The sequence below is a fragment of the Rattus rattus genome, chromosome 6 (genome assembly GCF_011064425.1).
Source record: "Rattus rattus isolate New Zealand chromosome 6, Rrattus_CSIRO_v1, whole genome shotgun sequence".
Lineage (NCBI taxonomy): Eukaryota > Metazoa > Chordata > Mammalia > Rodentia > Muridae > Rattus > Rattus rattus.
Genome location: NC_046159.1, coordinates 40,063,279 through 40,087,699, shown reverse-complemented (window position 1 = coordinate 40,087,699; position 24,421 = coordinate 40,063,279). Strand labels below are relative to the sequence as shown.

Here is a 24,421-nt window from a genome sequence, read left to right as displayed (position 1 = left end):
CATTCTGAGAACAAGAGTGCCCTCTAATCTGGATTGCACCAAGGTAAAATAAGCAGTCCTAGCAAGAGGACATGATTTAGTGAAGGCTACTGAAGTTCTGCTCCATACAAATGATCCCCCTCACTGGCATCCTCTTGCGTAAGTTCTAGTATTTCAAGTCCCTTTAAAACAAATTTTTTATTTACCTCTTGGTAAGTAATATTGGTGCTGGTAGTGTGGGGGGCAAGGTACAGAACAGAACCAATGGCTGTCACTGCAATAGCAAATTGGTTTAGACTAATCTCTACTAGAGGTAAAATTTTCCCTCTCCCCAGAGATGGGTTCCCTCAAGTCTTCTTCATTGTCAGAACATAAGGGGGTAAGAAGGAGCCTGAGATAGCCTTGGTATCCTCCCCAAAGACTAAGAATCCTCTAGGCCAAGATATTAGTACTGAAAAGGTTGAGCTGCCCTGCCTTTGAGCATAAATAATATGCTCATATTATACACTTGACATGTATCAAGGGTAGGCTAGGTCCCATGGCATTTTCTGGGAAATCCTCTATACCCTTCCAGACCCATAGCATTTTCATGATACAGTTTAATTTGGGCAATAACTTTAGGATTTGGGCATTAGAATGATACTGTTTTAATTGAAACAATCTATTAATAGACCTTTGTGCATTGAAAGTGTCCCTGTGTGTTTACTAGGTTCCGGGCTCATCTACCTCATGTTAGATGAATTCAATTCACATCCAAAATGTGAATGCTACCCTATTTACTGAGTTATCATATGCCAACATTTCTCAATTTCCAGCAAATTGTCTCATAAATAGGAATGTGATTAAATCCTTGAATGCTATTTTTGTTATTATTGAGGTAATTAAAATGTGGTCGCCACTCTGCTTTTGTTAGTACATCTGCTCCCTGATAAATAAGGACTCAAATGCTGTTCATTGAGCAACTATATATGTCTCTGTGGGCGAGTAAGCAGAAGGCCTCCTGTTTGCATCTTTTTCTACCAAGGCTTTGATTTATCTGGAGCAAGTATGCTTTTGAAAATGGTAGCTTTGAGGAATTTTATTACAGGAGGTAGTGACTATATATAAAAACCAATAGGAACTTCATCATTATCTACTACATTTTTTGCATAGTAATCAGTTTTTTTCGGACATTTTGACACATGTGCATGATGTGTTTTGATGATATTCACTTCCTGATTACCCTTTCCCCCACTCCTACTCCAGCTATTATTACTCTTCCTTTTCCAAACTGTCCCCCACTTGCACTTTCAAGTCCTGGGTATATGAATCAATGAGTTTCATTAAGGTTATTTACAAAAGTATTGGTAATGATTTTTTTAAAGGAGCATGGATACCTTATTGATGCCTATATCGTTAAAGAAAGCATCCCTCTCTTTCATATATCAACCACTGACTAAGTAAAAAAATCCACAAAAAAACAGTGAGCCCTCTTCCATAGCAGATGCTGACAGGGTTTACATGCCAGTACATGTGTAAGTGCATTACCTGACTTTATTGCGTGATCATCTATTGAATATTAAACACGACTGGTTTTGGTTCTTACATCCTATTTTGCCTGGATGACTTATAAACAGAGGTCCCCAATGAGCAGTTCCTCTTTTCTTTGTGTTGCAAAATAGGACCTGTGTCTAATTTTAAGGCTGCTTTATCTTGTGTCATTCTGAATTCAAACGAGTAACAACCACAGCCATTGCTGAGGGCAGGTTTTGGTTACTTTGGAAACTCTGCTTTAATTGAGTCTCCATAGGCTTTGCAGCTTGTAAAAAAGTGCCAAGGCAGTCCTCTCAGGCCAGCTGCCAGGAGCCAGTGCCATCATAATGGCCCTGGTTCCAACATGACTTTTATCATTCACAAGAGGAACAATCTCAGCTCAGAAGCCACCGTCCCTGACTCCAGGCTTCCAGCAGAAAGCAGCACAGCCACCATCCACTCATACGAACCACCCAACCATAACACTCTAACTGCCTCTCTGTGCCTTCTCTGTTGATTTCAGATGACTCGGTTAATTTGTAGGCTGATTTGACTACTCTATAAAGTGAAAGTACTGAAGAGGATTTTGTAGAATCCATCTTCCCATATACAGAAGTGACTAAATAATAGTCCATTGCTTAAGATAAAAGAGGACAGATATCTTAGTAGTCACCTGTAATCCCAGCACTGGAGACAGAAATACAGGCCAGCCTGTGCTACATACTGAGTCTCTTTCTTAAAAAAAAAAAAAGAAAGAAAAGAAAAGAAAAATATCAATCAATTAATTAATAATCAGCAAAACCAAAAGATGCAAGACACTGTTAGCTGATAAACACCAGAAGAACATGCTAGAAATCCCACAGAATGTGTTCTTTCCATGATCCAGTCAGGTTTGTTTACTAGATTCCATGTCATGGACAATGAGGCCTAAGGTTACGAAGATTAGCAAGCGGAACTGGCCTGTGTGATGTGTAAACACTCAGCTTTGTGATTCCAGCATCCTCTGATGAGTTTCTGCACATTCTAGCAAACTTGTTCATAATCTGGAACACATCCTTGGAAGAGCTATAGCTTCATTATCCAAAAGATAGTAAACACGGTGTCTGCGATATAGTAAATTTAAATCTCAGTTATGTTTATTTAAAAAAATTACCTAGTCAAACATTCTGTTAAGTAAAGCTCTGCCCATTCTAGGTCCTTGGCTGAAATATGTACCGGCACCCAGTGGCTTAGACAAACTCAAAACCCCCATAACATATGCCAGTTCTTAGAACAGAACTTACTTATAAACTCACTCATTCTACTGCTAACAATGATTTACAGGCATTTATCCTACTCTATTCAGTATACCGGATTCAAGTTAATCATAAGATGAGCACTCAGAAGATGCAGGACAAGGAACAAGGAACTGACAAATGGGGAGGTAATGACCAAGTCCACCAGAGTAGCAAGTCTAAAGGCCCGAAGGTAGAAAGAGATCTGAAATGCTTTAGGAACTTTTAGGGGATCAGTATGACCTAATGTTATTTAAGACAAAACATAAACCAAGTAATAGTGTGTGTGTGTGTGTGTGTGTGTATGTGTGTGTGTGTGTGTGTGTAAAAGAGAGAGGGGATGTGGGGGAGAAAGAAAGGGGGGAAGACAGACAGATAGACAGATAGATCATGAGGAAACGAGGGAAGATCATGAGGGCGCATGTATGGAGGCCGGGGTAAATCTAGGGTATCATTCCTCACATGCTACCACCTTAGTTATTTTAAGATGAGGTCTCTTACTCACATGACACTCACTGGACAGGCTAAACTGGATGATCTATAGGTCTCAGGCATGCGCCTACCTCTGCCTTCCCACTGCTGGGATTAGAAGCTCATGCCACCCAACCCCGCTCTTTTCACATAGGTTATGGGAAGGGAGCCCAGGACCTCACAGTTCCATGCCAAGCATACTACCAACAAAGCTATCTCCTCAACCTCCTTTTTAAATTTTTCATTAGCAGTTTTACAACTAATGGTGGTCTTCAAGAGTTCCCTTTGCATTGTTATCGTGGAAAGAGAAATACCTACCACCAATCTAACAGTCATAATTGTTGTTCTAACCAAAGTTTGAGGCTGTTTTTAGCAAGAGAAATAGTGAACATATTAAACACATCGCACATCCCAATAATGTTTATGCATATGTAGACAAACTTCCTAAAAACAGACGAGGCTGTCAAGTGATGTAACTATGATTTATAGCGTGAAAGGCAACAGAATGACAGAAATAATTTCTCACGAGATAAACATCACAACATTTTCCTTATTTGCTTTGCTTTCAGAATTACCATTTCTGAAGATGGAAACCTCAGAATCATCAATGTCACTAAGTCTGACGCTGGAAGTTATACCTGCATAGCCACTAACCATTTTGGCACTGCCAGCAGCACTGGGAATGTGATTGTGAAAGGTAATGGCTAACGCAAAGGACCCATGTGTTTTTACTGCTAATAATAGAATCTCCGGACGTGGCAGCATTCATATTAATATGTATAGATATCACTGTTGCTAGATTAATTCATCACAGCAAGCATGATATGATTAACAATGCTTCAAGAACCGTTGGTAATGAATATGATTGAAAGGCTATCTTATTCCAGCATCGTCCAATACAATTTCAGAATTACAGCCATTGTGTCTATTATAGTATTGTAACAAATGTTATCTGCAGTCCTTTAATTAAATTTCTTGCAAGTCTCTATAGGTTTGAAATTCATGTCTAGGAACCCTGTGCTAACAAATTAAAAACCCATGATTCAAGTACTATTTTTAGCAAACATTGTTTAAACAACGACACCGGCGGTTTTACAACGAGCTGCCCTGGGTATTCAGAGATACGGATACGACTCCTCCAAGTAATAAAGGGTTGTGATCACCTGTGTGCTTTGCTTAAGTCACCCAGCCAACCTTGTCAGTTGGAAGGAAATAAAATGTCCCTCATCTCTTAGTCTGGGTGCTTTATATTTCATGACTGAAAGTCCTTTATGCTCTTAGCACAGTGTATGATGTGAGACTGTCCCAACACCAGGATGATGGCATTGCTCAGAGTGCTGAGAATTATAAAGGATGAGATCTTAATTTACATTTCATTTGAATTTCTATCACCTCCTGTCTTGCACAGTCAGTCTTAGAATTTTTCAGTTGCAGGAAACCCAGTGGTGCTTTGACTAATAAAAATAACACTCAGTGTGGTGACTTGTTGAAGGTCACCACAAATGGTAGGACTTAAGGCCAGAAATCTGACCCAAGTTCTCCCGGGTTCTACAGGGAAAATTGGAGACCATTTTTTCCTGCTGATACTCCATGCACTCTGATGAACTGCTTCATATTCTTTCTTACTGACCTATTTGTAGCTTCCTCTCTGAAGTAAGACAGCCCAAGGCAAGCTAAAATATTCAGAAAGAATATTTACCTCAATTATAACTTAAGCATGAAGCTAAAAAATTCACCTAATTATATATGTCAGGGTCATTGGAAGTTGACAATTTGCTGTCATCTTGAAAAGCCTTTTTTATCATGAATGTATTTATCTATACAGATGGAGAGTTGGAAGTCAGAGAGTATTAGTTAGAGGTAGATCTGTATTTATCTAGACTCCAACTATTTTGGTTTATTAATTCTCCAAAGCAATAGCATAGGCATATGCCTCTGGGTTCACTCTGTTTCACAGGGAAAAGGAAAAAGAGACTAGCTAATATTTATAGCATAGAATTCCAGCTAGAGACCTTTGGTAATGTATAGTTATGTCAGCTGCCAGAGGAGATTTAGGGATTGACTAGGACCAAGATAGAGAGCCCAAGATGTCCAAGATGGGAACTAGTTAAGTTCAGCCCTGTTAGAGTGATGGTCCTCTTATATAGATATAAGAGAAAACTAACACACCATGTTAAATAATGATTAAAGGCCAGGATTAAAAGTTGAAGAGATGTGGCTTAAATCTCATTTCTTTGACTTACAATCTCTATGACCTTGAATGTGATTATTAGCCTATGTGGAGATAATGGTCACGCTGGCTTCTTCACATGGTTCTGCGTCTGTGATGACCTACATTAACTGATAAGCACGGGTGCCTGAAAATAGTGATGGTTGTTACTGTTACTGACATTGTTGTTATTTATATTCTAAGACAATGGCTATGCACACAGTCTATACCATTGAACATTTAATAAAGTATCTAAGCCAGTAGAGTAATTAGAAAAGGTGAGTGAGTTAGAGGTTATAGACACACAAACGTAGATGCCATTATTTCCCTGCTGCACTGTGGAGAATAGGGTATCTTCTCATCAGAACGCACACTCTGGGATGCCACCAGAAAAATGAAGAAATTATTCCCAACCAACTGTTCAATTTTCTGCTGCATTCTTGTTTAGCACCACAGAGCAAAACTTCCACATATACCAGGATGAAGAATATCATGTCTACCTCATATTCTCTATAGATATAAATATTGCTGAAATAATAACTTTTATGCATCTTCATAAACAAATTTATTTCTTGCCATCTAATTAGATGTGAGTATTAATTCCTCAAGTTCCAATAAGTGCAGTTAAATGTTTTTAATTTTAGTAATCACGTGTTTTGATGTGTTATAGGAAAACAATAGTTTTTGTCAATAGTAATGAATTAAAAAAATAACACTGTTAAAACACATTTAATTATGTCGGCATACATATAAGAGTGTTAAGCATTCATTGTTATAAGAGGATATGCCGAAGTACTCAGGGTGGTGTGTGTATGGTTGAAGATGGGAACTTCACCTTCAGAGATGTGTTCAAGAGAATTCCAGTGGAGTTAGAAGGACATACGATAGGAATCGGCTATCTTGCCTATGGTGATCAAGGGTGTCTGCAAAGAGCTCTCTGGCTACAGGAACTGGGCTAGGGTGCTGCCATCAGTAATGTGCTAGTCTCATAAGCATGAGGACTGGGGTTCAATGCCCTGAATACAGATCTTATGAGCCAGGTCTGGTGACAGGCACATGTAGTTCCTAGGCAGGGAGGTTCTCTGGGGCTCTCTAGGGCTCCTCAGCCTGCGAGTTCAACCCACTTGACATGACACTGTCTCAAGAAAATAGGGTGGACAACTCCCAGAGAACAGCATCTATTCTTCCTCTAGTCTTCACATAAATGTGTGCGATGTACATGCTCAACTATTATATATATATATATATATATATATATATATATATATCACATGCGTATATACTTGTACATACAAAAACACCCACAAAAACTAAAAACTTCCAAATTTTCTGCTTGTTTATAATACCAGCACTTGGAATGCTAAAGCAAGATGATCAGTATTACAAGGCCAGCCTTGGCTTTATAGAGAATTTGAGGCTAGCCTGAAGTATAAGAGATACTGTCTTAGGAAACACACACACACACACACACACACACACACACACACACACACACACACAAATTTTCAGAACAACATGAGAAAAATGGACACCTGCAAGAGGAGAAACATGGTAATTTAAAGAGACAAGGCAGGCATGCTCACATGTAAACAATAACATCAGGCTGTCACAGTCTAGAAGCCTGCAGCCCACTCAAAGTTCATGAAACTCAGTTGTCTCTCTGGACTTGGTCACTGGCACTCAGATAGATCAGCTTCTATACCCAGGCCTCTGATTCCTGTGCTGTTATGATATGAAGGTGAGGGTATGAACTTCATTTGATCAGTAGGGTCACAGAAGATAAGAATCCTGGTACCTTAAGTACAGTCCAAGGTGGTTAGGAAACACTCATGTGGTATTACACGGCAGTGCCTGTGTGTAGTGAAGACTGCCTATGCTCACAGGTTTTACCAAGGACATTAAAATAACCTGAGAAATACAATTGAGAAATCCGCTCCATAAAGCACAATAAAGGCAGAGCAAAGCCGTTCTGAACTCAGCATGAACTGTACCATGTACTCAATCCCCCATCAAATACTCCAAGCCCACACCTTTAGTGCAACCGTAGCCATTTAGCCTGGAATATGACATATTACTGTATTTTAATTCACTTTCCAGATCTACAAAGAGACTGATTTATCAGAGAAGGTGCTCTCTAACCTTAAAATGTGCTTGTGTTCATTTTGATCTCTTCATATGTCTGGGATTAGAACTCTGGGAAGGTCAGACATCAGAACACATTTTCCTCCTAACCTTTTTACAATAATTGTGTCATTAACCACTCGTTTAAAATTCAATTCTCTTACTCACTACCTCTGGCCCAGTTATTTGGAGAGAGGCTGAGGGTAGGTATTTTCAGACACAGGATCAGTAAGTAGAGAAGAGGGCACATTCTCTATGTGAGACAGGAGATTTAAAATAAATCCCTGGCAAGTATCCATCTAGGGGATAAATATTCAAATTATGCATGAGCAGGCTCCAGACTGCAGGATTCTGACAGGTGCCCAGGAGACTCTTGATTATCCTCCCACTGTCTGAATTTCTAAGTTTTGCTGATTTTATTTTTTATGCTATTTGTGGTATATTTGGAATTTAGTTTGCTGTTTGACTCTGAGCAAGAGCACTTCACAAGTCAGACTCCCCAATCCTAGCAGAACACATCCTACTTACCTTTTATCAAAGGTGTGCGTTTATGATTGTCAATGGTACTAAGAGCTATGAGGATGGCTAGCTACCTTTACATGTGGTATTGGACTTAATGTACTCACATTTGTCTTCATAGCAGAGGTAGCACTGTGCTATTTTCCATGGCGGGTGCCTTAGCTACACAGGTTTTATATGACAAGTCTTTTTAAGTCTCAGGCCTAAAGCAGAGCACCTGAGCACCTGAGGTTGTTTGTCTGGGAGTGGGTGGACAAGATAACCATGGTGATAACAACCCTGTTTTCTATTGATCACCTCCAGGGATCAACATGAAATGCAGGCTTTTAAGCTATGGCTATGATTGCCATGGTTATCTGGTCGCAGTCCCTCCAAAGGAACCTTGTGTGACCGTAGTTAGTGGTTTCAGTCCATGTTTTGACAGCCATCCTCCTATAAATGAAAGACTTTGTCTTTGTCCCCTAGCAAGTGAAGAATTGGTTAGAGTACTTCATGGGAATGCTGGGCTTCTGGCCTTTGCCCCTAACTTCTGCAGCATTACATCGAGGGAATAAGATCTGAAAAACAGGGCATGTCAAATGAGAATTCCAACTGATCTTTATGCTTTCACGAGCTGAAGCATTATGAATTTGCACACCGTGACCAGTGGGTTGTACCCAGTCATCTGCTCGCTTGTGTCTACCCCAAAGCTAAGAGTAAACAGTCAAATGATCAGCTGGTTAGGGGAAAGAAATATGATAGTTTTAAATGCAGAAATTTTATGAAATCAGTATTTTAATATTTATAAATTAAACATATTTAGAAGTCAGGCAGACCATTTGCTTTTAAACTGTAGCAAGAATGTAGAGTTAAAAAGTTGTGTTAAAATATAAACTTTGCCTCTTGGCCTCCAAGGCCTTAAATATTTACTGTTCTGTCCTTCATATATATGTGGATCCTTTCTTTTGATAATTTTTCCTTAAATAATGCTTTAAAGATTAGTGTGAGACATATACTGTACCCCGACCATAGACAATTCTGCTTGTACCTCATGTTAATCTTGTGTGCTGGAAATTAGTCTCACTCCAGAGTCAGCAGAGTGAATCATAATGTGGACATATGTTGGAAATACAGAGAGGCAACAGGTCATTACCTGTCACAGGACAATAACTTTGGCCAGTCAGTAAACAATGTATTTGGCTTAATTTTACAGGATTTGTGGAGCTTCCTATAGTTTAAACAAACAAAAATTAGTAGGCTGGGAAGAACCTACAAGATGAAGCACAGTCTCTGGGATTCTGTGATACACAAGCTTTCCACCGTGACCAGTTTAGTCTAGCTGAATTTGTGACACACACTTTCCCCAGGGTGCTCCTTTAAGAATGCACTGATGTTTCTCTTGAGATAGGCCAACATAACAGTTTAACATAATTTCACCTGAATGCTAAGAGTTTAAGTCATTACATAGAATCACAACAAAACAAAAAATTAAATTTTCCTTCAAAGATCTATGCTAGAAGTAAAGTTTTCTGTAGGACTTTACTCAGACCCAATATACTCCCACAAAAAAAAAGTTAATTTTGCTTCCTTTGCAATCCTGCAGACTAAAGGTACTCCGGGAATTGAGTGAAAATTCAATCGATTGTTTCCTTGCCAGACACAGCGATCATTGGTCACCTCATCAAACGTTCATTCATGTCATTCATGTTCAGAAAGAACAGCTTCCTTTACATTCATTCATTCATATGTGTGTGTGTGTGTGTGTGTGTGTGTGTGTGTGTGCGCGCGCGCGCAAGCATGCACACATGCTCACGTGCATGTGTGTTAGCTCTGTCACATACTTACATGTATAGGAGGTATATGCTTACATGTAATCATATAAGTATACATACATGTGGTGGTTTTAGTAGGAATAACCCACATAGACTCATGTGTTTGAATGCTTGGACACAGAAAGTGGCACTTAGGTGACATGACTTTATTGGAAGAGGCGTATCCCTGTGGAGGCAGGCTTTGAGGTCTCCTATGCTCAAGCTACGTGCAGTGACACAGTCTCTCCTTTCTGCCTGCGGGTCACAACACACCACTCTTGGCTCCTCTAGCATCATGTCTGTCTGCCTGCATCCATAATTCCTACCCTGATGATAATGAACTAAACCTCTGAAACTGTAAGTCTGCCCCAATTAAACATTTTCTTCTGTAATAGTTGCTCTAGTCACAGTGTCTCTTCACAGCAATGAAACACTAAGGTAGCACACATAGAAAAAAGAAAAAGGAAAAGAAAGATTTCCAGCACCATAGGTTAGGTTAGCTATAGCATCTCCAGGATAGGTGGTGTAAAATTCATCTTCTGTGTTATCTCCATGCAACATTGAGAAATATTAACCATCCTCTGAATAGAGAGATGGATGGAAATACAGCCCTTTCAGTTGGAAAAATGGGGGTGGGGTGCATGCAGAATGTTACATGCAATTTAAAAAAAAATAGACCACCTTTGCCAGGAAGCTGTGACCTGGGAACTGTTCTGGCCCCTTACATATAAAATTATTCAAGACTTTGTCAAGATTTGACTGGGGATCAATCAGAAATCAGTAACCAGCAGTGACATTTGGCTACTTAATACACAACAAAAGCTTTTAACATTAGACCCTTATAACAGAATACATTTTGACCTAATTAGATGTCTTCCACTGGAACCAATTATATCCAGGCAATAATTAAAGGTCTTCCTAATAGGATTAGCACAATTTATGACCCAAGGCACCTAAAGTAGGAAGGAAAACTTAGTTGGTTAGAAGTGCTAAATACTGATTATGATAGATCCTTCCATAGAAGGACAGTGGCCAGGCCATGTCAGATCCTACTGGCATCTACAAAGTAAGAGAAAGTGTGGGCAGTTGTACCTCATGTTCTGCCCATGTTCACAGTAGTTTGACATGTTTGGAAATCTAATGACACAGGACATCATGATTTCCTATGACATTCATGGGGACCTTGAGAACAGCCATAAAGAGTTCACAAACTATCTGACTTTAGTAATACCAGCTATTAGACATAGTGATTCCTTCTTTTAACCAAACCACTCATAAAAGAGATCTAGTAGCACTGAGATTTAGATTTATAAAGATTACACGCCATGAGACCTGGTAGACTACCCTTGGCCTATGAGTAAATCAACATCATTTGACTTGTATTTCTTTATGCCCAGTTCTTTCATGTGAAAGCATCTAGAACAAGCACCAAATTTTTCTTGGGTGTACTAGACACAGCATGAGTCAGCCACTTAGAAAGAAGCAGCACTGTAAGCAGTAGTAGTCATGAAAATGCACTTTAACCGACTTACATATAGTGTTAGCAAAAGATAGCAAGGATTTTGTTGCTGTGCATAGTAGGAAAATGGTGGCCAAACACTTGGAATGCTATTCACACACAACCTGAATAGATACTTGGATATCAAAATTTACAAAATACAATCACTGTGGACCAGAAATTTTATTTGTGGGTATTGACCCTGGAGAAAGTCACAGATGGATGCTCTCTAGAAATGCAAAGAAAAAAGTAACACGAGCCATTTCAAAATCCAACAGTGCATGAGATATTATTTAATTAATAATGTATTGTGGCTATATGCCAAGTTGGTAATATAAAATAATGCCACATAATTTTTATAGAGAATAGTGATGCAACATAAATCATGTCTGTCTGCAGAGAAGGGGTCTCATGTGTTCTTATATAAAAGTTTTTAGCTGTGTTATTCGTGATCTTTTGGCATGGAATTTTAAATAAATATTCTTAAAGGAAAAGGTGACTATACATGAAGATGTGTTGAAGACTGCTAACTCCAGAAGCGTACATATGAGTATTGGCAAATGGTTGCTCTAGTTCTGAGACATCTCACATTTAAAAGGTCAGATCCAAACTCCGTGCTGCATCTGACATCACCCTCTGATGAGGTCTGAAATCCTCTACTTCTTGCCAGTATATTATAGACAACTTTTATCCCAATGATATTTAACCAGCTCTGTACAAATGCTTTCTTTTACAGTTAAAAAAAATGTAGGTTAAAATAATGGATTATTTTTCCTTAATGAACATTTAACGGCCAGAATTAGCCAAACGAACAAACAAGCAGAGGCAACACAATATGACTCTCGAGCTTTATTAAATGTGAAGCACGCAATTAATTTCTTTTCCAGCCATTCAAAGACACTTGTGTCGTACTGATCCAGTTTAATTGAACTTATTACCACAAGCAGATAATAAGAAATATATTGAAGATATCCATCTGGCTTGCATTGGAGAGCTCACATTTCATTCTTCCTGACTGTCATAGACCATACTAATTGCCTCATTTCAGTTGGTTTACAATCAGTATGATTTAGCTATTAATGTGATAAAATTCTTACTGGAGAGGAAGTTGATATTAAAAGCATAGATCTCTGACCTACCTCTGCTAACTCTTCTGCGCATATCCTCAACGTTATTAAAGTTATATATTTTTAAGCACATAAATAAAGATCCATCTTTCTCATGTGCATCGTTTTTAGGCTACATCAGTCATCTTTCCACAAAGCAGTTCCTCTACCAAAGGAGTGACATGGTTTATGTGGGGCTCTTCAGTTCATTAAATGTTTATTTCCTCAGCAGAAATGGCTTTAAATGACTAACTGTTTAATATATTAAAAGAAGAGCAAAATTAGCCATCCTGTCTGCTGCTCCTTCCTCTGAACTTCATGTGGTTTCTCACTTTGTCAGATAGGCAGTTGTCATGGGCACGCTCAGAAGCAGAGAGTGTACCGTGTGTGTATGTTTGTGTTACGTCACCCCCTCTCCTTTAGTTAGAGAGGTGGCCTCACTGATAGGGATGTCACACCTGCTTTCAACTCTGAAAGAGAAGGCTTGGTGTCTGATGAACTCTGAACCAGAAAGGAAATGTGTCTGAATAATTCACAAGCGACTCTCCCCTTCCTTCCTTCCTTGGCATCTGTTTTCTGCCCTAGAAGCAAGATGGGTATAAGTCTCCCAAAAGAGCAGCCTCACCAAACCATGATTGAATTTCTCTGGCTGTCATAGGCAATCAGATCTTAGAAAAACACCCAAAAGCCTCTAGGCCTTGAGGTTAAATACAGAATCAGACCAAGATGAAAGCAAGCTAATTAACATTTCCATCTTCTCTCTGGGATTTGCTTTAACAGAGACTATTTCTAAACGGTTAAAACGGTTGTCTCTGTTATACGTCCATTTGGGGACCTGAAAGTCGGTTCTCGGGTTCACAGTATAAGAGAAGAAATGTGGGCAGAATGTCCAGAGCAGCAGAGACGTTTCCCATGGCCTTCCCACAGGGCTATAATCAGTGTGCAAAAGTGCAAGGCCTGCTATTAAGTGAAGATTAAGAGCATCTGCTTTGAAAATTTTCCAGACTGAAAAACACATCACCTGTCATTTTATTGGCTTTTCCCCTTTCCTGCTTCAGAAGTAGAACTGCTTGTAGAAGCAGGAAAAGCTTTGGTTCTACTTTGTACAGAGATTCTAAGATGCACACCGTCTAACCAACGGTGCCTTTTCCATCCACATGTTCTTAAGCCTACCACTGTCATTCCTGACACCATGTCTATCTGTCTGCCTTGGCTGTATATACAGTGTAAGAGGAACGTTTGATCACTGCCCTTTGCCTCAGCACGTCTTACTGCATTAAGACAAAGAATATTTAGAATAATGACCGATATTGTTGCGAAGGGACTTCCAAATTCAGTTCCAATATATGAGGCAACCAAAAGGCACCGAGTATCTAGCCATCTCTTTTGTAGGTTACAATGAGTCACAACCCCAAGCATCAGAACAGAATGAGAGTTTTCAAATAAGCATACAAGGCCCAGCTGTTTTCCAATGCCACATAGTCAGGAGAATTGGGAGTGGAATCCAGAAACTTTTCTTTTTTGCTAAACTAGGTCTAAACTGAGCAAAAGCTACAAGGCTTGGAGTGAATGCTGTAGATTAGATGATCAGGAGAGGCAGAGGTACACTCAAAGAGCGTGTGTCCTAACGTTTCTCATTGCTATGACAAAACACTACACAAAAACAGTGTAAAGAAGGATGGCCTTCTTTTGGCTCACGGTTTGATGGACTCATCATGGAGGAGAGCCATGGCAGCAGGAGTTTGAGGTCGCAGGGCATGTTGTTTCCACAGGAAGCAGATAGACAAATGCTACTGTTGAGATTGCACTGCAGTCTCCTTCTTGTCCAGTTTGAGGCATGAATCCATGGATTGAGAGTGCCCACACTTAGAATGGATCTTCCCTCCTCAATTAACCCAATCTATTAGTCCCTTTCAGTCACTCCCAGGGGTTCATCCTCTAGGTGACTTTAGATCTTATGAAATTGGTAATCCATATTAACCAGGACAACATGCAAGGGATGTGGAGGAAGGAGACACAGGAAGTAGCTGAGAGAGGAAAGAGGAAAGCTAAGCAAAAGCAGACATTAATCAATAAAATCCCTAATGTTACAAACAGTAAAAAGAAGGGACTAAAGATGCCTCAGAAACTAAGCGCATCGAATCGGTAATCATGAAGACCAGAATTTCCTTGAATCTATGTGCTGATACAAAAAGCAAGGTATTCTCCCAAACATCTGTAACGTTAACTCAGAGAAGTGGAGGGGCAGCAAGGTTGCTGGGGCTCCCTACTTTCCAGATTAGGAAAGAAACCCTGAGTTCCAGGTTCACTGAGAGATCCTGACAGAGATGAATAGGTAGAGAACACTAGATATCTTCTTCTGGTCTTCATGTTCATGCTAGGTATACACACACTAATATATGCATGCTCAAAAACTCACACACAGAGAGCAGAAGGTTCTGGAGAGATGGCTCACCAGTTAAAAGACTTGCTGCCTTGGCAGAGGAATCAAGTTTGCTTTTCAGCACACATATCAGGTGGATCACAACAGCCTCTAACTCCAGTTCCAGGGAATCTGATGCCTTCTTCTAGACTCAACAGGTCCCTATGTATGAGTGCATAAATCCACACAAGCATGCATACATGTTTAAAATAATAACAATATATCAAGATAAAGAGTTAAAAGCAAAAGTAATGTCAGGCAGAGAAACTTTAGGTAATGACCTAAAGATGAGAGACTTCCAGAATCTACCCTGGGGACATAAAGAGGAAAATAGGCTGAAGGAGACTGTGAGGGGAATCAGAGTAGCAGAGGAATGTGGGAGGAGATGAGGAGGAGGAGGAGGAGGAGGAGGAGGAGGAGGAGGAGGAGGAGGAGGAGGAGGAAGAAGAGGAATCACAAATATACACTCTGCCTTAAAAAAGAAAGCCACAATGATGTCTAAAGCCTTGTATGCTAATTTTAAAAGTGTTTTAAACCTTCAGGGAAAATACAGTGCAAAGCTGAGGTGAGCTCCCATCCACAGGTGAAGGCACCAAATGACTGCCGGGTACACTCCAGAGGCTGACCATGGCAGAGGAACAAGTGATTTTACCTTCTTGTTAATAGAAATAAAACACATTCTATTAACTGGAGCTAGGTGATCATGACATCAACTCCACAGGGAATTTTTACATCTTTGAAGAAAATTTAGTAAGGAAGCAATTAATACATACAGACGAAATTTGCATTATGTATTAGCATAGAAGAATTTGTATCATTAGTTATGTAAGGAATCTATAAGTTAATTATTTACAAAAATATAAGCAACAGATAACCCCATCATTCAAAAAGATCCATAATGTTTAAACTTTTTTAGAATGATTTATAGGTATAAGCAAATCTATGTCAACCAATAATGAATATCTGTGGACTGTTAGCCCCATCACCAAAAAATGATACTAAGTTCAAGCTTAGGAATTTCATTTTTCATTAATCTTTAAACATAGCTTGACTTTAGGGTCTTTTATTTGATATGTGCTATGCCTGAGAGAATGTACACCATAAGCATGTAGGTATCTGTGGAGGCCAGAGAAGGCATCAGATTCCTTGGAACCTAAATCACTGGTGTTTCTGTGCTACTCACTGTGTGTACCAGGTACTGGGATTGGGTTCTCTGCAAGAACAGTAAATGTTCTTTACTGGTGAGCCACCTTGCCAGATCCTACAAGAATAGAATTTTAAGTAATAGATTAAGTTAGCTTTATTTTCTTATAAAGGTGTTTATTTCATCTGGCTACTCAGAAAAACTTCACTAAAAGAAAGGAAAACCTTTATGATGTTTCAGTGGGTAAGATGAGAGGAAAGAAGGGGCAAAGACCAGGTCACATGTGTCACACCAAAGCTGGTTAGAAAACTCTTTTAGTCCATTCATAATGCTGCAACAAAATACTATGGATTGGGTAACTTACAACAACAGAACCTTCTATCTCATGCCTCGGGGTTACTGGTAGATTTGTCATGTGGTGAGGGCCTAACCCCTACTTCCAAGATGACACTTCTTTGCTTCAAGCCCTGAGGAGGACCATTGCTGCATCTTCATGTGGTCCAAGAAACAGAAAAGTAGAAAGAGGATGGACTTCCTCCAGAAATCTTCTCAGGGAGGAAATTAATCATTCACATAGCTAAGCCACTTTGTATATCCACGATTAAGAAGAAAAGCAATAATAATTTGTTTATGTATGTGTATGTATATTTGTGTGTTGTATGTATACTTGAGTGCAGAACCCAGAAGAGGGTGTTAGATTCCTGGAGCTGAAACTGCAGTTGTCTGTGAGCTACCTAATATAGGTTCTGAGAATCAGACTCAAGTGGTCTGTTTGAACAGCATGTGCTCTTAACCTCTGAGCCATTTTTGAAGCCTCGGGTCTACCTTTTAATATTGTTGTGTCACAGGTTAAAGTTTCAACGTGGCTTATGTAAGAGACCAGCAATGTCAGCGGTGAAGGGAGGTGTCTAGTTATTACTTCTTTTCCTCAACCTTTTGCTATTGAAATCTCTTATCACTAGTACCGGGCATAGCTGATAACATGCAGAGTGAATTCTGATCATATGAATCACTAGGGGATAGATTAAATGACAGAATCAGCATTCAGAGTTACCTTGAAAAGATCATCTTGGGAGTCAAATGTGACAAGTTTCATTTTAATCATCATAAATATAGATTCACATCCAGGTTCTAAGCTCCTGATGAATTTCAGGGTCAGGCTTGTGTTAGAGGTTTTAGTTGACCGTAAAGCAATTGATAGCTCAATTACACTGTATGCTTGCTAAAAATGCAAATTAAATCTAGAATGTAATACAGTATCCTAAGCAAAAGAGTGAAACCTTTAAAATCTACCAGAGCACTAGGGGCAATAAAAGCCAGAGAAGGAGGTTGCTTTTATTTCCAGATAGATATTAAGATTTGAAATCAGCTTAAAGAGTAGCATCTGGGATAACAATAAAAGGAGCAGCTATTGGAAGTCAGGCTGGTTAAGCCACAGAAGACTCGCAGAGGGTGGAACTGGGGGAGGGATGGGCATTATTTACAGACATTTAAAGAGCTATGAAGCTCTAGGTGACCTGAGAGGGCAGGAGCAGAGGAGACGGGAGGGAGCTACAGGGGCTTATTCATGTCGAGCGAAAGGTAAAAAGCTTCGAACAAATAGGCCACTGAAAATATAGAATTCCCAATTTTTCTACTGTTGTTGACATTCATTTCATACTGGACCTCTGCTCTGGGGAAACACTTGAAAGACTCCATGCATCAGGGGGAAATGTGTGGTCTGAGCGGCCTGTTGCAGGAGTTTTCAATTCATCTCAGCATTCTCAGGACCTTCCCTGAATAGACATTGACCTGTGTCCCCTCCCATCTCTGTCTCCAAAGGACTAGCAGCCCATGATTTTAATCTTTGCCCTCGAGTTTTCCTAGCCCCTGAGAGATGTGTGCCCCTACTTATAATTGACTTTGTTTTCTTACTGCAGACTCTTAAGGAACTTTCTCCTCCCTTCTGGCATCAATTTCACCATTATCAACAATGTATTGTGGGTTTCTAAAAAGTTTGCTCCATAATATGGAGTGATATTGTCTCAAATAACATCCTCTAAAATAGTTGCGATTAAAAAGTATCTCTTTTATATTTAATCATGTGTTAGGGTTTTATGGAGTCCAGTGAATAATATCCTGTTCAAGTCTCTAGGCTTAGAACCAGTTGAGAGTAAGTCATGCAATTAGGCAGATGCCAATCATAATTAGCTGTGTTACTGTGATTATTTCCAGTTATTAAATTATTAGGTAAGTCTAAGCTGTCCATGTTAAGGATGTGAGAAAACTGGAGAAGTAGATGTTTCAATTCTTTGTATTATGATGCTACACTGAATCCTCATTTCTCTCCAGTGTCTATAACTAGAGGTAGAGGTAAGAAAGAAACACAGTTATCCACATGGATATGGGCTTCCCAGGAGCAGTGTATGGTTAATTGGGACGAGAAAACACAAGTCATTATCTCTGAGGAATCTGAAGCAAATGGAGGCAGGTTGTCACCTCTCACCAGGAAACAAATTAGTCCTGTCTTTAGCAAGGCTTTGCCTTTCCCCAGCTGCTGACTGGGAATCCTGTCAACCATCAAAGCAAAGGGGACACTGTAGATTAGTGGTATTGAAATTATGGTCACACGACACCAGCGAACCCATTTTCTCATTTTGATGAATATTTCTAACTGATTGAGTAGTGTGCTTGAATGACATGGTGTACGTGAAGCCTCAGCTTCAGAAAATCAAGGTGTCATTTCCCAGTTGAAATCATTAGTGTACCATCTTCTGCAGAAAAGTTCTTGTGTAAAATGAGGAAAGGCTGTAAATTATAGACAAAGAAACTCTAGCTCTTGGCCAACATACCTTTGTAGACTGCTGTCTGGGGAAGTATACAGTTCAGCTTTAGCAGGGGAGAGAAACAATAAAACAGAAGATACCATGCTAGGTCATGAGTAAAACCTTTAAAAGGTCTGACTTTCTTTGCCTTCTGGGTAGGTAAGGTAGTGTATGTGTGAACCTGGGTAGGTACATACATGGCATGTATGTAAAGGCCAGAGGACAGTATCAGGTATCTTTTCTCAGTTGTCATCCACCTTGATTTTTTATATTAAACAGACATGAGACTCACTAAGTAGGTTAGATTGGCTAGTCAGCGAGTCCAACCTGGCTCTGCCTTCCCAGAACTGGGATTATGTATATGCAAAAACATTCCTAACTCTTTTTCATATGCGTTCTGTGGGTAGAACTCAGGTCCTTGTCCTTTCAAGGCAAGTACTCTACTGACTGGCCTGTTTTCTCAGATTTCAACACACACTTTGAATCTCTGTAAATATAAGAACGATTGCAGCAGAGGGGAAAAAACTGGGATCCTTTCTCTGTACTTGGCCCTGGATCTGTTAGTGACCGATAGTATGAATTGTATAGGGTGTGTCACAGCACAGAATCCTGACAGCTTTCTCATGTCAAATATGAAAAGCCTTTATCATGGAGAGTTGAAGTCTCATAAATTTCTATGAAATCATAGGAATGAACCATCAACACATTCCCCTTTCAAGTTTCTTTATAAGTCTACAAAAAAACAGAATGTCTATCTGGAAGTATCATTCCGCTTCCTGGTGAAAAATTGGATGAGATCTCTCATGTGCAAGAGAGTTGCATGATGGGAACATTTATTTCAAATGAATTCACATTATGATCTCTGAAAGGAAAGGAGAAAAATTACTATTTAAACAGTGTGGGCAGTTTTACCCACCAGTCCGTCTTCAAGAGGATCAAATTGCCACACTGAATCAAATTCCAGTGTTTGATGACATGCTGATCTTATTCAATACAGTCTCCAAACACAAATAGTTATTCCATCTTTTTCTCTACTCACAGCTCATCAATTCAGAACTCCAGCAGCTGACCAAATAGCGCATCCTCTAAACATTTGTCTATGCCACTGCATGCCTAGAAATGCACATAAAGCCTTCTATGGGTATTAGAGTGGCATTCCACTGCTGTAGCTCTTCAGGGAAGGAGTTCTGCCTCAGGATTCTGTGCTGTGACACATCATAGTGTGGCTGAATGAAGCCTGTTGGCATTTGGAGACACAGGGAAGGTCACCCTAAATGACCAACCTTTCTAGACCATTCTGGGTAAATATATGTATCATAAGAGCCTTTCTTCCAGACATAAACCTCTGGTTTATACAAACAGACATGCACACACGAACACACACACACACACACACACACACACACACACACACACACACACACACACACCAACACGTACATGCACCTACACAATTGAACATGCATAGTTAAGAGCATTTGTACCACACACACTCAAAAAGGAAAACATGGCATCTTTTAAAATGCATGATTGGAAGCTAGGTGTACTGGTACACACCTTTAATCCTAGCACTTAGGAGGCCGAAGCTTGTGGATCTCTGCTAATTCAAGGTCATCCTGGTCTACATAAAGAGTTACTGAACAGCCAGAGCTACATAGTGAAACTCCTTTTTGAGAACAAAACAAAAACAAACAAAAAACAACTACAAAAAAATAAAAAACCAACATGATCAACAACAAAAATCACATGATTGGAAGTCTAAAGAGATGGATTGGCTTAAGAACACTTACTGTTCTTATAGAAGACCCAAGTTTGGTTCCCAACCCTCACTTACAACTTCATTCTCAGACCATCTGATCCCTCATCTGGTCTGTATGGAGAGGAGGAAGGAGTTAGAGATTTTCATTGGAGTATAGCCAAAGAGACATGAATTTTTATATGGGACAGGCTTGTTTTTAAATTCCACAGCTACTATTCTTGGTAGATCTTGTCACATGGGACAATCTAATCATTAGGAGTTTTAGTATTCTCATCTATAAAATGGGAAATTTGTCCAATAACAAATATTGGAATTCTGTGTATAAAATACTTAATAGCTTCTTGGTGTCTTACCAAGTACCTGCTATAAACGTATTCTTTTTACCTTGGGCACTATGGTTTCTACTGCTAATTACCAAGGAACAATATCTCAAAGTGCATGCCTTTGTGTATTGGTACACTTCTCTAAACAATGCACCAAGATCCATCAGTGGTTTTGTCTCAGCCTGGAGATCTGAGAGATTAATCATTCCCTTCCTGGGCCAAAAGTAAACCATCATTGTATAGCTACTCTTGTATTTATGTTGTTTACAGCCATGCAAGTATTATGACAGCCACAAATCAATGAACTCAGCAGGCAAACCTGTTCCAGCCTACAGTGTGGAGTGCTTTTCACTAGCTCTCTAAGAAACCAGTCCACCTGCTCTGAGTCCTTCCTGCTAGGCAGGACAGTGATGTGGGCAGCTGAGGTGTGTGATTGATCTTTGAGTGACTTGTAAATTCATCAAGGTGCAGATATAATTTCTATGTATCTGATTAACCTTCTCTGTAAGATTATCATCCCTTCTGTAATGCCAGAGACTTATTCTTCATTCAGAAAGATGGATATCAGCTCATTTTAATCAGTAGCCTACAGAAGGTGTCACCTGGCTTTGCCTGCGGTTAACTGTAATGTCTGACCCAGACAGTCTTATCATTTGTCAAATAACTTGGTTTCATTTAATGCACATGGAAATGAACTTGCCTTTATTTTAAGACATTATGAAGAACACATTAGGTTAATAAGATGCCTGTTGTTTTCTCTATAAGGAGAATAAGGAGAGAATACAGAACTTTTTAAAACCCTTTCCCATCTTTATTATACAGCAGAAGCTTGGGCAGTCCATGTCCTAGCAGGTGAGCCAGAGAGTCCTAGCCTAAGCCCTGAGTATCTCACAGTGTAACAAAATCATAGCAAATAGTTCAGTATCATGAGGGTGTGAAATAGCCATTTTATTAAAGCAAGAATATACAGAGTGGACACACTAGGATATCAGAGATAAGCCAGGTCTGCCCTGGACAAACAAGAATGTATGTCTACCCAAGTTGAGTAATTGGGATGCTAAGGGGTAGTGGTATTCCTGAGATGTACTCCTTTTCTGGGGCCTTACTGAAGAGCTTTTTGGTACACAAATTAATTTTAGCATATTCTTCAGCCCTATAGGGAATGTGTGGTTTCATGTTTGAAACCAGAGTTTCTATCAGAGGAATGTGAGGTGTTGATTCTCGGGAAGAAGTTTGGACATGAAGTTCAGACAATTTTCTATGCCCCTCTTCACCCACGGCTAGTTTAGGAACAGTGTTAAGACTTCCTGTCTAAACCTATGGAAGCACAGTAAACTGCCTTTCTCCTACGTGAGCGCCAGCAGCAGAACCCAGAATGATAGAACCTGATCTGGCATAGAGCCTCCAAAGAAGGCGACCCAATCACAGCAGCTGTTCCTAGGCACAGTAACAGCAAGGCGGAGAAGCTGGGTTTACCTGAGCAAATGGGGAGATTCTGTTACGAAGGTTGACAACAATCCTCAGGCCATTAAGCATAATGAGGGAGCCTAAAATACAGTGTTTGGGGCTTCTTACCATGAGCTTTGACTACTCCTCAGGAAAAAGAAATTCACTCCCTTCCTCTCTAAGCTACAGAGTCTGTCTTTGTAAAGTAAAACCAATACTCATTTGCTATCTACAGGGCAGCACTGGACAGAGAACTCTCAGCATATTCAGACACAAAGACACTTAAAAAGAACAGGTCTTCTGGTTATTTATAAAGCATGATAGAAAACCTTCAAATAAAGAAATGATAATGAGATGGAATGTTAATTATCCAATCTTATCTCTACACAGTTTACATATAGCAGATTATCACACCGACTTACAAAAATTTGTACACTTACCTGAAATTAATGAAAGGGAGGGCTTTTCTTCTTTTGAAAAATGGTTAAGAACAAAACCCTACCTGCATTCCTTGACTTCGTACACTGACGTACTATGTCCTGCCTCAGACATCTGTAGGGTTCCTTGTGGTTTTGAAGAAAAGAGAGGTCTTTCTTTTTTTAGGGCCACTCAGAATTTCAGAACCTGCCAGCTTTATGCCTCTTGAGAGAGTCTACAGAAGGCTGAAGAGATTTCTCAGTTGGTGAAGTGCTTGTGGAACAAATGTAAGGTCCTGAGTTCAATTCCCAGTATACATGAAAAGTCAGGTGTAGTAGCATGCACTTAGAATCCCAGCTTGGGGGAAGCCAACAGAGACAGGTTAGGGATTATAGGGGTTTATTCATATATACACCAACACACATGTCCATACACACATCAACACATATAAACAAAACAAGCACACACACATACACACACACAGAGTTAGCCCTTCACAGTACCTAAGTGCTGAGATTACAGGGATGTATTATCACAAACAGCTCCAAAGTTCTTCACCCATGATTAGATATAGAATATAAAACATACAAGACATCCTGGGACGTAAACTGACTGGTTAGCTTAACTTAGGAAGCTCCAAGTTAATGAGAGACCCTATGTCAAAAATTCCTAAAGAATGATACGCAATGTATCTGACCTGTGCACACACGTGTGCACACATGTGCATGCACACATACATCAACACACAGCGAGGATGCCTGAAGATAAAGATTAAATCTCTCTTTTGCTACTTAACTGTGTGAACTTTCTGAGTCTTAGTGTCTGCCCCGCAGTTTAAATTTCTAAATTTAAATTTGCCCCAGAGACAGAGAGAAAAATAAGAATCTTCTACTTCTAAATGGCTTAGCCTCAGTAGCAACCTTTCTGCCCCTCTTTTCCCCTATCGTCAAGGTGACCACTTCCACTCACTCGGCCTTTGCTGTCCTTTGGTTGAGTATTGATTTTCATCTTTAAGTACATTCCCACATTCGCATCTCTTGATTCTTTGGTTTCAAGGATTATCTTCTGACTTAAAAGAAACAAAATCTAAACTAAACAAGTGGAGCACGTCCTCAGTCGCTGCTACTCCAGAGGCCAAAGGAAAAGCATGTTGACCACAGCCTAGCTTGAGGAGTCCAGACCCATCTTAAATAAATACCTCTAATTTTATTTCATACATCTTCCTAGAATAAATCAGTCACAGTTGTGGCTAGCTCATTAATCTGTAACTGCAATTATAACTTGCCGTGTTGTTCCTGAGGCAGTAGTATGCCACTATGCCAAATTGAAGTCAAAGAACCACAGGATGAGAGTCAGTTCTTTCTACCATGCGGGTGCTGGTGATTGATCTCAAGTAGGTAGTCAAGCTTGGTGGTGAGCACTTTCACCTGCTTAGCTATCTCAGTGGCCCTCTCCCATTCTTTCTTTCTGCCTTTTCCAGCATGACTGTGTTTGTTCCTTTTCCAAAATATTAACATTACTGAATCAAATCCCGAGTTTTAGAACTATTTTCCAAAATGTAATAAGATTTTGCATGCTTTGTCTTGTTGCGTTATGTATTTGCTTGGCATGTATCTAAGTTAGGGTC

General features: G+C 39.7%; 1 protein-coding gene across 1 annotated transcript in view; it reads left to right on the top strand.

Moving 5' to 3' along the window:
• Cntn4 (contactin 4) overlaps nt 1–24,421 on the top strand; it is a 952,979-nt gene that overhangs the window by 867,110 nt on the left and 61,448 nt on the right. Inside the window, exon 14 of the mRNA XM_032906003.1 lies at nt 3,806–3,933. Coding sequence (XP_032761894.1) covers nt 3,806–3,933 — 128 coding nt within the window. The remainder of the gene's footprint in view (nt 1–3,805; nt 3,934–24,421) is intronic.